Source organism: Falco rusticolus, chromosome 9, assembly GCF_015220075.1.
Source record: "Falco rusticolus isolate bFalRus1 chromosome 9, bFalRus1.pri, whole genome shotgun sequence".
Classification (NCBI taxonomy): domain Eukaryota; kingdom Metazoa; phylum Chordata; class Aves; order Falconiformes; family Falconidae; genus Falco; species Falco rusticolus.
The window spans coordinates 39160127-39176282 of NC_051195.1; the positions used below are offsets into that span (position 1 = coordinate 39160127).

Here is a 16156-nt window from a genome sequence, read left to right on the forward strand (position 1 = left end):
AAAAGCATGAGACATCTATCGCCTCTAATGACTTACTGAGATATTTGTGATGTTAGCCATGGAAAAATGACCTTGTCTAACATAAATAGCTGGAAGAACAAAATTCTAGTTGATCCCGTGTGAAAAAATAGTAGACAAATAGTATTTCATCAGAGGAACAGGCTCTTTATCTCTGAAATTAGCAGCATGCTTATTTTCTGTGGTAATGGCTTTTCTAGAGTTTGGTCTTTGGTATTAAGATTTACCATTGTTTCCTTCTGAGTGAACATGAACGCTATCTGACATCATGTAAGCCTGCTTGTTCGGTAGTTTACCTGAGCATACATTAAAATGCTTTCTTCAAATAAGGCCTGATCTTGAAAAGATTTATATTTTTTACACTTCTCTTTACTGTAATTAGTAATGTAATTAATTTCGCTTCAGTGAAATTTAATTAGATTAAGTTAATGGGAAAATTTTTATAGGCTTTGCTGAAGAGAAGTTTTTCCTTTTTGTGGATTATTCCAACAGAATTTAGTGGGGACAAGAACTAAGTGATTTAAAAGTTAACAAGAAGTCTTCTACAGAAATTATCCACCCCACCAACAGAATTCAGGAGAGTTTTATAAACTTTAATCTTTTATCTATTCCATTTGATTGTTCTTAATAGAGAATTTTTTCTGTACTGCAGAGCTGTATTTTCATTTCCAATTGCATATTGTGTATATATATAAGATTCTACAATGTTTTCCCTGTATTTGTAAATATTCATCAAAGAAGAGACTGAACCACTTTAATTGTTTTTGCTGTAAGAGCCTCTGTATGAAGCATGACAGATCCCTCTTACAGCAAGACTGCCTGTGGAAGCCATCTTCTTGGCATGCAGCGATGGCTACTGCATTTCAGGAGGCATGGTCAGACCTTCATTTTTCTAGACTCACTAACACTGCAGATGGTCTGCTCAAGTTATGGGCTGCAGATTTGCTAAGGCTGGGACTGCTGGGAGGGACAATCTCATGGCAGTGTCCCTTGGTCATGGCTCTGGGATTCTTTCACAGCAGCTATTGCTCGTGTACAGAAAGAGGCGGTAAGATGAAACCTAGTCAAAGTGTGAGGAGATGCTGAGCAGGCCACAGCTGCGGAGATCTGTAGACTTCCAGCACCCTCTGTTCCCTTCCTCCACATCCACCCCAGTCCTCCCTATCAGCATCTTATCTTTCAACACCTCAGTCTCCAGTGCTGGAGCTCTGAACGGTGCTGCCAAAACACCACTCCTTGGCTTCCAAACGCTCCGTCACCCTCCCTGGGCACAGCCACACTCTTCAGTGGTGTAGTTAACAGGCTCTGCCATTTTAATTCAACAATACCATTTTGCTGCAGACACCCAGGATCCTAAAGCTCCTCTCTTAAATGTTCCTCCGTCCTGGTACACAACAGAAGTCTGTATCATGAACTGCTTCTCCTCAGACATGGAAGGAAATGGATATACACAGGAAAAGAAAGCCTCTCCTCTCTATTTTCTTCCTTATGTTTACCTAGAGCTGGGTTATCTCTGAGGGTTTCAGAGAAGGAAAGTCTCTTTCATCTCAGGTGGGCTTGTCTGCTTGTCCATGCTGGAAATGAGCACTGTGTTAGTCTCATCTCTTTGAAAGGCTCTTTAGCACAGAAATGCTGGACATTGAGGCACTGGAAACACTAACCTGAAGCTTGCACCTTTCTAACCTAAAGCTTGCACCACAGAAGCAGTGACAGTATAGCGTGTATTTTCTTATTTTAAAATAAAATAGAGGAGTTATTCCTCACAGGGGGTAGAGGGTGGGGGAAAGAAGGAGGGTGTTTAAGTGCCAGGTGACAATGTCCATCACACTGCTCAGTGATGAAGCTAGGAAGACGAAAATAGACAAAGTGACCTCATGGCTTTTGGCAGCAATGCTTATGAGACAAAAGAGAGGCTTTAAAAGGCTTGTGGAGCTGATAGCAAAGGGCTTGGACACCTTAGAGCTTTGGTTCTGCTCCAGCAGGGAACTGCTTTACTTCTCTCTCCTTGTCTCTCTGTTTATGGGGAGTTGTGAATTAAACGGGCTCTGTGACATGCCCAGCTCTCCAGGTCTGGACTCTGCCTTCTCAAGCTTGGATCAGCCTTATGCAGGTACAAACATCTCCTCTTTTCTCTTTTTTTCCTTTTCTTTTTTCTTTTCTTTTCTTTTCTTTTCTTTTTTCTTTTCTTTTCTTTTCTTTTTTCTTTTCTTTTCTTTTCTTTTCTTTTTTATTTTCTTTTCTTTTTATTTTCTTTTCTATTTTATTTTATTTTTTCTTTTCTTTTCTTTTCTTTTCTCTTCTCTTTTCTTTTCTTCTCTTTTCTTTTCTTTTCTTTTCTTTTCTTTCTTTTCTTTTTCCCTTTCTCTCTTTTTCTTTTCTTTTCCTTTCCTTTATCTTCCTTCTCCCTTTCCCTTCCTCTCCTTTTTCCTCTCCTCTCCTTTCCCTGTTCTTTTACCTATTCTGATTTCACTCTTGCTCTTTACCTTCAGCAAGTCATCTCAGGAAGATTTCTCTTTCTTTTTTTTTTTTAAACTGCTTTGGTAGATTGTAGCTTGAATAGCATTATCATTTTTCTTTCGGGAGAACTGGTATAATTTATGTGCTCTAGCCTTTGATGAGGAGGAAAGTAAGAGGAAAATAGGGAGGTGATAGCAGGTCCCAGAAGGCCTTACTTGCCAGCTGCTTCAGAGCACAGTTCAGAGCAATTCCCTACGGAAGTTGTACATGGATGCTAATGCTGAGTGAGGACCAAGACTTGCTTGAGGCATAGCCAAGACTCTAGAGTTGAGTGCTTTCATGGTACTCCGCTGTCAGAAGGAGCTGCATGCTCACTTTGGATGGTGTAGCTCCCTAAGCTGTTAGCTCCTTATGCCAGAAATCCTCCTGTGAGTCACTGAGGGTCTAGAGTTTAAATATTCTGCACTTGACTAAGATTCTGTAGTGCTGCTCTTCCTCCTTGTAAATTTAGAAGCAAAATATGAGCCAGGTGAGGTGTAGTAGCTTGTAGCAAAAAAGAAATCTTCCTTACTTCCTCCATTGTTAACAACCCCCAGAGACCCATGCATGCAGATTTGCAAGTGGAGTGGACAGAACATCAGGGACTGTAGCTCATTTCCATCATGGAGAGCAGATCTTTGAGGGCCCGTCTATGACTGCCCTGAAGAGCACTAAGTCTCCACGAAAACGTGGACACTGCTTCAGTCTTAGTTCAGCAAGGTGCAGTCATTCTGTAAAGAAAGTTTTGCAGAGAGCCTTCACTTTGCAAGTGCAAGTACGAATAGTGAGCCATTTTTTCAGCATTGATTTTGCTGTTTCCAGTTTTCTGGGTGCAAGGGGAGGAATGGAACCTCAGAAGTTGCCTTGCTGAAATCCCAAAGCAGCAGCCTGTGCTATGGAATGGATGCAAACCTTGAGAAGAGTCTTCCTTGTATTCTTGAGCTTCCTGGAAGGATGACTGCTCTGCAGATCACCTTATTTTCAGCATTGGGTGAGAGAGGGAAGCTCTTTCTGCTGTGGTTACACTGGTGCAGTATGGAGTGATGACACCTGCCACAGCTGTGCAGCCTAGCCAGGTTTTGGGGCACATCTGCAACCCTCAGGAAAACTAGTATCCCTCTTAGCTAAGCTCCCTGACCCCCACTGTAGGTAAGTTTGCCACATTAGCAGATCCCCATTGAATGAATGCTCTGTGATAAAATGGTCAGAAGTGAGATCCTGAGAGGACTGAGCAGCTTCCATAATCTCTTAAGATAACACCATCGCCCAGCACTGCTTGCCGCTCTCCTCTCCTTTCTCCCTTCAGCAGGGCACAATTTTGTACTGTTCTTGAGAATATCAGGGCTGGACAAGGTGCTACAGAGTTTTTTGACAAATTATTAGATGCAGGCAGTGGATGGATGTTTCAGCTGTACTGTCATGCTGGGAATAAGACAATGGGAGTAAGAAAAAGGATGAAATAAAAGAAATCAGAAATTAGTTTATGGTTTAGGTATATGGGTTTTTTTCTGTGCGAGGTTAGCGCTGATTTCTGTCATGTGAACACTGTTTCAAGGCATGCCCATACTTCCTTTTGGGCAGCCAAGACTGGTTTTGCTACTGAATCTTGTTCACCCTCTGCTTTCCCTGCAAGCAAGGCAAAGAACACAACGTTCCTCCCTGGGTCTTTACTGACCGCTGGGCTGGCAGAGCAGGTGGAAAATTATTACCCCACACTTCCATGCCAGTGTCCCAACAGGTGTTGGCTTTCCAAGCAAGCCTGTCTAAGTGGATTCCTTCTGTCCTGGCTGATCAGTTGTGGGGGTCTGGCATTCTTTTCTTGTTCAGGAGCAAATGCTTTTCTTCCTTGTTGGGTATAGGGCACACAAGGGACCACAGCAAGGGTGAAAACATGCCTCCTGCTGTTGCAGGGCCGCTGCAGAGAGCAGCCAACAGCCCCACACACAACGCTGCTGCAAGACACTGACTCTGTAGCTGGCCCTGCAGGGCCTAAAGCAGGAGCAGCCCAGCTGTGCCTGCAGGACACCTCTCCCATTGCTTATGTACACGGGTGCTAGCAGTAGCAGTGGCTGCTTCCCAAACTCTCAGGGCCAGACAAATCACTTGATCCAGGGAATCCTCCATATGGTAGGAGGAAGGTCTGCAAAAAGCACCTTCAGGGTCATAAGTAAATGGTAAAAATTCCCAGGAGCAAGGGCATGCACAGTAAAAACACTGTGAGATACAGCCTGGGACTCTTGGCAACGTGTTGCAGAAATAGGAAATCCCAGGTCTGACCAAGAAACAGAGACCAGCCATCAGAGTGGGGGGAAGTTCCCTCCCCACATTTGCATGGACTTCTGTTGTGTTTGCAGGGAAAGAGAAAACTGCACCTGGCTTTCTATCAGCAGTTCCTAAAGACACGATTAGCAAAGAAGGGCAGTGTATTTCCTGGTATGGGCACCAGAATACTTGTAGCCATATCACAGTCCAGCTTTGCCCACCCAGCCTTTCACTGACCTTGAGCTTGCCTCCTTTTGTCTTTTGCAGAGCTCCACCGCCACGAGAGCATCCAAGAGAAGAACGTGAAAGAAGCCAAAACCAAGTGCAGAACCATTGCATCCTTGCTGACAGATGCACCGAACCCCCACTCCAAGGGGGTGCTGATGTTCAAGAAGCGCAGGCAGAGGGCTAAGAAGTATACATTGGTAAGCTTTGGGAGTGTTGACGAAGACCGCTCCTACGAGGAGGAAGACGGAGTTTTTCCAACTAGTGAGTCTGAATTTGATGAGGAAGGTTTCTCTGATGCCCGAAGCCTAACTAATCACTCAGACTGGGACAACACTTACCTGGACATTGAAAAGTCCAAGTCTGACTCTGAACAGAAGGAAGAGAAGCAAAAAGGCTTGAGTGAGGCTTCAGGTAAAGGAGCACGATTATTTGAGCAACAGAGGGAACGGGCTGGGAAGTACACAGTCGAGAAAGTCCCGGTGCAGAAGAGCACCCAGCCTGCCCCAGCTGCCCAGCCACAGCAGGGCACGGTGAACGGAGATATGCCTGTGCCACAGAAGGTAGACAGTGTGCCCCTCAGCATCCACCTGGAAGGTGTGCAAGTGCCCAGCAAGCAGCCAGACACCCCCCCAGCTCAGCTCCTGGCTCCCCCTAGCCCCACTTTCTTCCTGCCTCCCCCAAGCACGCCTGACCCCTTCACTGCAAGCTCAACAAGCATGTTCAACAGGTCTGCACGACCCTTTACTCCTGGCTTCTCTGGCCAACGCCCAGCAACATCCTCTGTCGTCTTCAGGCCATCTGCACCCAAAAAACCTAGTGAAAGTCTAGGTGGACAAAGCACAGTGGTTCCCCCTTTCTCACCTCTGGCTCCAGGAACACCTGCCAGTGCACCAGTGCCAACACACCGTGGTCCAGTCAGCTCCTCCACATCTCTGTATATCCCTGCACCAGGAAGACCAACACCACCACTGGAGTCACAGCCAAGAGGGGGAGGAAGTACTCCAGACACTAAGCCTTCTGCCAACACTGCCCGAACATCTACCACCTCTATCTTTCTGTCAACTCCCTCAAAGCCAGGAGGAGAAGTAGCCTCTGCGGCATCCCAACCACGAGTCCCTGGAACAGCCTCTTCTTCTTTGTATATCAGTCCAGCACCGTCACAGCACACAATAAGCAGTTCCCCCCTGCCAAAGCAGCCTTCTCCTGCTGTCTCACCAGCAACACCACGACCTCCTTCTGAGCCCTTGACCTCCAGGGAGCAGAGGATTGCTGTGCCGGCTCCCCGCACAGGCATCCTGCAGGAGGCTCGCCGACGGGGCAACAAGAAACCCATGTTCAGCAAGATTGAGGAGAAGAAGAAGAATTCACCCAACCCTGAGCTCCTGTCTCTGGTGCAGAACCTGGATGAGAAGCCTAAAGCTGACCACCCTGGGGCAGGCTTTGAGTCTGGGCCTGAGGAGGACTTCCTCAGTCTGGGTGCTGAGGCCTGCAACTTCATGCAGTCTTCTGGCCGCAAATTCAAGACCCCACCGCCAGTGGCTCCTAAGCCTCAGCAGCAAGATGCTGGACTGGTAAATGGGGCCCAGGACATGCCTCAGCTTAAAGGCAAGGGGGCAGAGCTCTTTGCCAAACGCCAGAGCCGCATGGACAAGTATGTGGTGGAGACAACACCGAAGCCAGAGTCCAAGGCCAGGACACCCTCTCCTTCCCCTTCTCTACCCTCATCCTGGAAATATTCACCCAACATCCGTGCTCCCCCTCCAATAGCTTACAACCCAATGCATTCCCCTTTCTATCCTCTGGCAGCCAGCAAATCTCAGGCTAGCAAAGCAGAGAGCAAAGTGAAAAAGGCACCTGGCCAGAAATCAGGGATCAAGGTCATTGATTTAATGCGCCACCAGCCCTATCAATTAAAATCAGCCATGTTCTGTTTTGGGGATCCCCCAAGCTCCAGCATTCAGGAGTCTCCTGGTCAGACAGGCCCACAGGCTAGCTCATCCTTCACGGCAGCCAAGCAGGTCCCTGTGAAAACAGCCAAGACTCAGGAGATACGTCGCTTCTCCACTCCAGCTCCCATGCCAACCTCAAGCAGCCTGGCACCCACTGTGCTTGTGCCCCGCTCGGCCACCACGTTGGATGAGCCAGTGTGGAGAACAGAAATGGCCTCTTCTGCCCCCACTACACCGGCACCCTTCCAGGTGGAGCTCAGCCAGTCCCCTAAGCCATACCAGAGCTCCCCAGAGCCTGGTCAGGCGGGCCAGGGGCCTTACCCAAACCCAGCCTCAGCCTCTCGGTTTCAGGTGGCCAGGCCCAAATTCTCAGCAGCAAGAACAGGGATGCAGGCCAATGTGTGGAGGCCAAGCTTTGGCCACCACTGAGGCAGGCAGTGCTCCCATCCCATCTGTGGCCCTGCAGAGATAGTGCTTGTTTTGTCATTCATGTCAGCTCAGTACATTGGGATGAGTGATACAAAATGAAGAAAAGACAAAAAAAAATAATTACTCCCCTTCTGCACCACCCTCTCCCCCAGCCTCCCCTTAGTCTCAGATGGGCAGCTTCGTGGCAAGGCTTACTGGCCATGGCTACAGCAGGAGGAAGAATGTGGAAAGAGGACACAGAGACTGGGAACTTCTACACAGTAGCAAAATGCACCTCTGGAGGTGGTGAAGGGCAGGGGTGGCCTCATGTGAGGACATGTAGGCGGCAGTGGTTTTCCTTTCCCAAGGGCTTTGGAGTCACCCCTGAACAGACTGAGGGGCAAGAGCTTTTCCAGGAAGAAAGGGTCAGAGCTGGGATTACAGCACAGAAGCCCTAGCTTCTCCATTAGACTGCTTTCCTCTGAGCCTGTCAGTCCATACGCACACACACACATGCACACCGCAGCGTTCAGCAGGGAATGAAAGCAGAAGTGGGGCTTTGCCTTGGGCACTTCTCCCAGACTCCCCTCCAGAGGGCCATGGGAGAGGAAGCAAGAGAGCAGAGTGAGCGGCGGTGTTTGCACGGCACGTGTGGGCAGTGTGCCCTGCACAGGAGGGTGGCCGTGTATGCCCGCTCCTACAGTCACCAGGGATGAGGGTGAAAGGGAGAGTCATCTTAGCTGGTGCTAAACATGGCTATCAGGTCTGGGAGCAGTTTGCCAAAGAGGGGCATTGAATGGACTTGGTGGGGCTATCACAAGGTGGAGGAACCACAGAAAGAAGTATCTGTTTTTGAGGATACACAAAGGCAAAGCTAAGCTCAGGCAGTGGCTGATTGGCGCAAGGAAGGCCCTGCAGCATTAGTCCCACTGGAAGAGGATATAGATGCTGTAAGTACAAAGGAGGATTGCGTGGGAGAAGGTACACTTGGTTTTAAAAGGAGGCAGGATTGAATTGCACATCATCTTTTTGTTTAGTTTAGGACAGAAGTGTGGCTAGATTGGAAATGGATCATGACATTAAACTTGCTGAAAACTCTGTGATGAGCTAGAAAATGAAGCCCCTTTACAGATGCTCTCGGTGTGGAAGTGGAGGAAAGGGAAACAGAAATTCACAAGTAGAATTTCATACTAAATGATTTCAGTATCCTTGGGATCTATTTGATAAGAACTGAAGTGCTCTGAGATTCGCAGAGGATCTGCACTCACACACACATACAGAGCTCATTTCGCTGGCGATGCTGGGGAAACAGGACTGGTTATTCCTTGAATGGCCCAGGCTAGCCTCAGACTTAATCCCTACACTAAAGGCACACAAGAAAAAAGAATTCCCTTTCCCAAGGAACAATTCAGGATATTAGTAGGGACTGTGCATGTGTGTGTGCATGCCATCTGTGCTCTGGTTCGCACACACCTCTGCCATTTGCTTTCCACCTGTGCTCCTGTTTTGCAGCAGCCACTTTTACAGTGTGATCCCATGAGTACACCAAGAAAACATTGCTCCTGAAGCACTGGCTTCCAAACATGGCAGATGCCCCAGCTGCAGGGAAGGAGCTTCCTGGGCAGAGATTGCCCAGCTTTTTGCTAGACTCTCAGGAATGAGTACTGGAGGCTGGATGAAGGTCTTTTAGCCTTGTTTAAGACATGCCTCCATCTCATTAGGCTTGCTTGTCTCCTTCAAGCAGAAGCTGTTCTCTGACCAGACTGAGAACAAACTTTGGATGTACAAAACTATAGGTTCTGGGGAGAAAGAAAGGAGGGTCAAATGGGGCTGGTGCCAAGTCTGTAAGCAGTGCAGCTAGTGTGGTTTCACACTAAGTCTGAGCCAACCTTCCTCCGTGCAGCTGGAGCTTACAGTGTATAGCTCTTTTCACAAAAGCTGGTGTTTCTACATTTCCTTGGAGAATGCACATTCCTGGGGGCCCTGAAACACAGGACGTACATACTGGGGAGGGCTGAGGACAGCACTTACACCTCACTTGGCAGACTTATCAGCCATGGGAGAGGATGGAGAGAAAACCTTTGGGAATGCCTTGAGTTAATGTGCAAAGGGGTGGCTGAGCCAGAAGAGGTGCTGCCCCTGGTTGTATGACATGGGAGCAGCTGACCTGAACTGATGAGGTGATTGTGTGTGTTCCTGGAAAGCCCCAGAGGGGACGTCTTAGGACAAGTCATTACCATAGGGTAAATTAATTCCCATCACCAGAATCCACTTAGCTCTGGTGAAGGAGAGGAGCCATGTTACAAAACCTAATTTGGACAATTGCTTTCTCACTCATCGTGTGCTGCATTGTATTGCCAGTGTTTCTGGAAAAAAGTCCTGTGTGCTGTAGCAAGCTGAATCTCTGTGATTCTTCTCAAATATGGAAGGAGGAATATTCTGTTTTGCTAGGAAAGCTGTGAGAAGGAACTCGAGGACTAGCAGTGCTCCAAAAGCTTTGTTCCTAGTCTCCTTGTGGAGTGCTGTCTGTCACTGGCTAATGGTTTTAGCCACTAGCCTTAGACAGACAAGCTACCACAAGTTGAAAGCATCACTGAACTCAGGTGTAGAGAGGGGTTGTGTGGACCAGAGAAAGGGTGTTCAAGATAATTCTGCAGTGAAGAAATAACCTCAGAAAGTCTGAATCTTGCTCCAGTGTCTCTCTCCCTCAGGTCCATAAAGGTGAGTGCTCTCAGGACCTGAGTGTCTTGGGAAATTCATTTTGCCGCTGAGAAAAAAGAGAGGTCTGGCCTTAGCATGTAAGGGAGATTGCACATGGTTAGTATTTCAGTGGTCCCACCCCAGATTTCTGGGAGACGCTCATGCAAGCCAAGGCCAAACACTGTTGAATGTTAGATGTCAGCACCCAAGTGAGTGGAATAACTGCATTTGGCCCATCATTTCTAATAATGTAATGAGCAGGAGATGAAAAAATGTTAGGTTTGACTGGAGAACGAGTATTAAACATCAGAGCAAGGAAAAGAACCAGGAGGCTGGGGATCCTGCATTTCACTTCTAACATCCTTGGTTCGAAGCTATGCTTAGAAGCAAAGCCAAAGTAGTCTGCTGGATCTCAGCCCCTCTTGATCTTTTCTGGATCCTATGCTGACACAGGACTTAATCTGCAGAAGCAGAGGGTGTTGCAGATGAGGCCTACAGTGCTTGTGGCATATCCCAAACAAGGCCTGTGGCTGCAAGTAGCATGAGATAAGAAATAATACTGAGATGCATCTGCTAAGCTATAAGGAAGAAACCTGCACTACTGCTGGCTTCAAGCAGCTCTGCTAGTGTCTGCTCATGAAAATATTGTGGCTGTGCCTCTTAGAAAGGTCACAGGTGAGGTTACGAGGAATACTTTTCAACCATATAAGCTTTTCTTGAGCCTCTTGAAATTTCTAATTCTTCAGCTGTTCAACAAGCACAGACATAAACAGTTGTTTGACAAGTTTTAGCTCCCACCTGCTAAGCTATAAGCTGCAGTGGTAGGCCAAACCCCAGTATCCCCTTGTTAAGCATTTGAAGATGCATGGTCTCTGATTTAAAACAGCCTATCATCCCTCCTCTCTAGAATGCTGCAGGTTACACATTGCAGCTATGACAATTCTGGGGGTTCATCTTTGCTTCAGAAGGATCAATCCATTCCCTCTGAACATATGAGAACACTTGCCAGAGATAACCTTAAGATCCTGCAGCAGCTGAGAGGAAGAATCTCAGAAGAGACTGGTGTGATGATGGGTCACTGATCGCCAGACATGAGCATAGTGCAAGCCAAGATTGTCCCTTGGAATGAATATGCTCCCTTTCTGCTATAATATCCAGCATCCCCTACCGGACCCTCTTCCTAGAAAAGACTCAACAGTGCTCTGAAAATGGGAGCCCAGCGGTACTGCTCTCTCTGGTGGAAGATGTGACCCCAGAAGAAGAACAGAATTGGCATCTTTGTTTATGGAAATACTTTTTTTCCTTTCCTGTTTTGTCTCCCCCCGCCCCCCCCCAGTTTATAGTCACTTTCTATTTGTGCAGAAGAATAAACTTGTGATATGCACTTTACATGTGGCATTTTGTCACTTTCTTTGCTTGGCACCCAGGAGGAACTGCTATGTGTACAGCACATGCAGCTAGCACTACCAACAAACTACTAAGGCCAAGACAATATAAGGAGTCCTAAAAAGGACGGGATGTCTCAGCAATAAAAACACCTAAGTTGGACTGAACCCCCCATACATTAATAAAGCCCTATGCAAGGAAAAACCTAAGTGAAACCCAAAACTTTGGTACTACTAGCTATAAAACACTCACTGACAGGGTGAAGAAGTTCATGGGCCAGCCCCAGCTGGCCTGTCCCAGCCCTGTCCCTCAGCCTGCTTTAACCTAAACCCTACCCTCTGCTTGTAAATCTGCTAGCAACTTTGTCAGCTGTGGCAAATCCAAATATAAACTCACATTGAACGATTCCACTTAATATTAACCAAGAGATCAGAAAACCAAATCAGTCACAAAATCAGATATATCCCATTGTATCCTCAGGCTCCAAGCCTAACCCTGACTCTAACCCCAACCCAACTCATGTTCAAGTCTACTCAATTTCTAGGTCCTGAGAGGTCCATTGTGCTCAGTTTAGGACAAGCATAACAGGTTGCATTTCCCAGATGCATGCAACTCACAGCAATTCCTGAGCACTGCAGGAGATGCTGGGGTCAGCTGTAGGATTAGACTGCAGACTCTGGACACTTGTCCAGGTATGATTTTGTGGATGTTTTTCAGATTAATTGCAAGGATAAGTTTCTTACACAGTGGTCTGGAGGGGGTCTTGGAACTATCCAGCATATTTCTGATCAATTTGCGGACAGGAAACGCAGGAAACGCACAAAGGGGCAGCTATGTTTGCTGATGCCAAACCTGAGCTTCTGTCCAACCAGAAGCACAGCTCCCAGAGAAATAAGTCTACAGATGCACAGGCTGCAGATTAGGACTGCATCTTGTTTTGCTTAATAAAGCTGACAAAGGAGGATTATGAGCTACTCCAGATGGTTTGACACATTGCAGGACAGTTGCTGTGTCCAGGGCTCTGATTAAATTCCCTGTTAACCTCTACAACCTTCTCAAGTGAGAGTCATTTCTTCTCACAGCAGGTCATGTCAGAAAGAGCCTGAGAAACAGAGTTTCAAAGGCGGCACGGAAGCCAGCCCTGAGGTTACAAAGCCAAATGATTACTGAGCAGCTACGCAGCAGGGTAGGGATGACTTCAATGCGCTACTCAAGAGAGTACTTTAAAATCAGAAAATAGTAAGGTGCCTAGTAGGGATATCTACCCCCAAAGAATCATACCCGATGGAAGGAGAAATGTCCAGCAAAGAGCACAGCAGGGCAAGCACAGGGCGTGTAGGCAGAGCAAGGGTATTCCAGGCAGTCCAGACCTATAGCCTCAACGGCCACTAGATGTTGCCACCGTTCTTCTCTGAGTTACCTGGGGTTTTGGCATTCGCCTGATGTGGTGCTAAGTCTGGAGGGTTTAAACCTTAGGAAATCCTTTCTTCCTAATCTATCCTCTTTTGGCGTTCACATATGGTGTTGCTCAGTCCCACATACCAGAGGAGAAGGCCAGCCTCATACCAGGGAGTTTTGGCAGCGAGAAGCTTGCTGCAGTTTGGAGATCCCTGAGTGGTAGCATATGTGGCATGCAGGCAAACAGGCTGCCCAGCAAGTAACGCACCATGGGCACGCCAGCTATTTCAACGCACACTCCAGCTCTGTGATCGAATCCTACATATTTCTGTCCCAGTCCTACATCTCACAGTGCATTAAGCTCACTTAGTGGCAGGAAGGAGCCTGGCATTAACTGTTTCTCCTGTTGTGGGGGCTACAAACTACTGATAAATCTTCCTGATGCCTGTGTAAAAGTGGAAGAGATTAGGTGTTTATGAAATATATTAAAATAACAACTATTATATATTATGTATTTCAATATAAAAAACAAGCAGAAAAAAGCCAAATCAAGAGGTTTGCAACCTTTTTTAGAACAGAATCGATCATGTTGAAATTCACTGCTTATGAATACTTCCAGCACAGCTCAGACCTGGGATCCAAGAAAAAAGGGGAGCAGGGTCAGGGTTTAATTCTCTGTCTTTGGAAAATTAAAATGGTGAAGGCTACTTGCCAGACTGACACTGTCTGCCAGACTTCCACATGATCAAAACGTGCTCAGGTGACAGCCTTGCTGATGACACTTGTCTTAGCTACTGCTAATGTCCATCTAGCACCATGTAACGAGGCAGATCTCATCTCCTGCTCTTGAAATGACTTTGCAGATGCCAACAATTTGAAGTCAGACCATTTGAAATGAAGTGCACAAGAATGCAGTGCAAATAAATTAATTTTGAAGATCCAAGTCAGAGAAAGCAAAGCTTTGTGCAGGCTGTTCCTAAGGCCACTTAAGCAAAGGGTATATTTGGAAGAGGGAGGTGGTTACAGTGAGATACAGACAACTCCTTGTATGATTAGAAACTCCTCCCTGAAGTGCTGAAATGTCCTACAGGCAGCACATGTACTACCCTGCTGACCTAAGTGGAAACTCCATGTACTCAAGCAACAATTGAATTTAGAGACCAAACTTCACCACACTCCAGGTAACACTCCACACTTCAGCCAAAACAAAACTAAAACAGCTCATGTTTCAAGGCTTGTAATGATTTTAAACCCTGAGCACTGAGTAGCATGAGTGTGTAAGATACCAGTAACAGCCCTACATAACTTCTTTTCCATGCTGAGTTCATCTTATTACTTACGGCAGAGATACCAGGTTGGTACAATATTCCCAGCGGAAAAAGCCACTGAGCTGCTGAACCTGGCACCATGGCAGGGCACAAATGAAGATCTTGCTAGACCCAAGATTGACATTTCTAGACTAGGGAACTAGGCATTTCTCTCTCCCAGGAGAAACTGTGCATATAGAGGAGAAAGGAGCAGGATTTAGTTCTCAGCCTGGTAACTGAAAATGGAGACATATAATTTTATTTGAAGGTAGAGTAGGAGGTGAGAATCTCAGTTAAAGATGTGCCTTGGTACGTAAGTGTCAGACACAAGACTGCTTTATCCAAATCACCCTATAAATCCTGGTGCCATACTAGTAGGGTAAAACCTCTCTTATATTCCCTCTGGGTTCAAGGCTGAGGCTCTGTGCAGCACACTCCAGTTGCACGCTTAGGTCCTGTGTCTCACCCGATGTATGTATGCACATGCAGATGAAAATAACCTCTGGAGGATTAGGATTGCAAGGATAGAACGAGGCTTCACATAGCACTGAATGAGGGGTATAGATCATCTTTCAAAGTGGAGGTGGCCAAGGACTCTTCAGAATTTGAGCCTGATGACAGCCACAGGCACAACAGCACTGAAAAAACTGGACAAGAGTCTGGTCTAAACCTTGGATTTTGCTACTGGAGTTTCTGAGGAGTCTGATGATTAGTCTAGGAACCTAAATACACCCACCAGCAACTAGGGAATAAAAGAATCACCCCATGTGATCATTTCAGCTTCCAGATACTACTTTTGAGCCCTGGATAAAGATCCTGCCCTGTACTCTCTACTTGTAGTTTACTTTCTTTCACATGTCTGCTCAACCTCTCTCATTTCCAGTTCCTCACCACCCTGCCTACCTCTCAGATGAGACCTTGACTTGGTGTACAAAGGTTTTGTTCCCATCAGACCACAGTTCCCATCAGGCCTTGAAGCTGGACTTCAGGGTCCTTGGCCTTCCCTAAGCCTGCTTGCCTCTTGCCCTTTAGGCTGGGGAACCACAGGAGTCTGGTCTCCTGGAGTTGGCTCACCCTGAATTGCTGTCAGTGCCTTATTCCTGGTCCTAACTGCTGGGCATGCCTGCTCATATACTGATTGAGATCCTCACATACCATGCTAGACATGCCTTCTCTTCAACTTGCTATTGCTTTTCTCTAGTATGTCTCTTGAGTTTTTTAAGATGGCTCACATTCGTTTCCTGCTCACCTCCAATTACCAGCTAGCCATGGGGCACTCTCCCCCCTTCCACCCTGCTCAGCTTCTGTCTCCCTGCAGCTTCGAACCCCTAGGGTGGGAGGAAGCAGTGAACCCTTGGGGTGGGAGGAAGCAGAGGAGCAGTGGGTCATGTTTGTGGCAGGGAAGAGCAACCACATACTTCCTTGCTACGTGGCCTTTTGGAGCTACACCATGCCTCAAAATCCAGCAGGTTTCCACATGATATCCATCTGGCACAAACTGTTCCTCTATCTGGCACAAAGTGTTCCCCTGAGGTGTAACTTGTGCTTGGGAAAGCACAGGAGATGACTGGAGAAATAATACAACAGCTATAAATTGGTCTGAAAACAGCTTCTTGAAGCAAGTAGAGAGGAGGCAGAATGTAGCATCACTCTCTAGTGACTGCAAGAGGGTGCCATATAGTGGTAGCTGCATTTCTCAGCTTCTCACCCCACAGTATAAATCACATTCATTTCTTAGATGACTATCCAAATGGAGCTAGAAACTTCTTAAAATTAAGAGGTAACTGTACCTCATGCCTTTGCAAAGGGAGAGGCAAAGGGCTGCTGATTTTAAGCAATATAGCAGCACACCGTGTCTGTTCTCACTATGCCCCCCACCACATGCCATCCCCTTGTGACAGGCAATAGCTCCCTTGTTCAATAGCATTTAGACGACAGAGAACTTGAATAGGAGAGCAGCACCCCAAAGAGCACAACTGGACTTCACAGCAGGCACTGGGCACT

At 46.9% G+C, this 16156-nt stretch overlaps 1 protein-coding gene across 1 annotated transcript in view; it reads left to right on the plus strand.

The window, feature by feature from the left end:
- The window catches only part of SYNPO2L (synaptopodin 2 like), a 41609-nt gene extending 30172 nt beyond the window's left edge, over positions 1-11437 (plus strand). The window contains exon 4 of the mRNA XM_037401043.1: positions 5044-11437. Coding sequence (XP_037256940.1) covers positions 5044-7382 — 2339 coding nt within the window. The 3' untranslated portion in view covers positions 7383-11437. The remainder of the gene's footprint in view (positions 1-5043) is intronic.
- The last annotated feature ends 4719 nt before the right edge of the window (positions 11438-16156 follow it).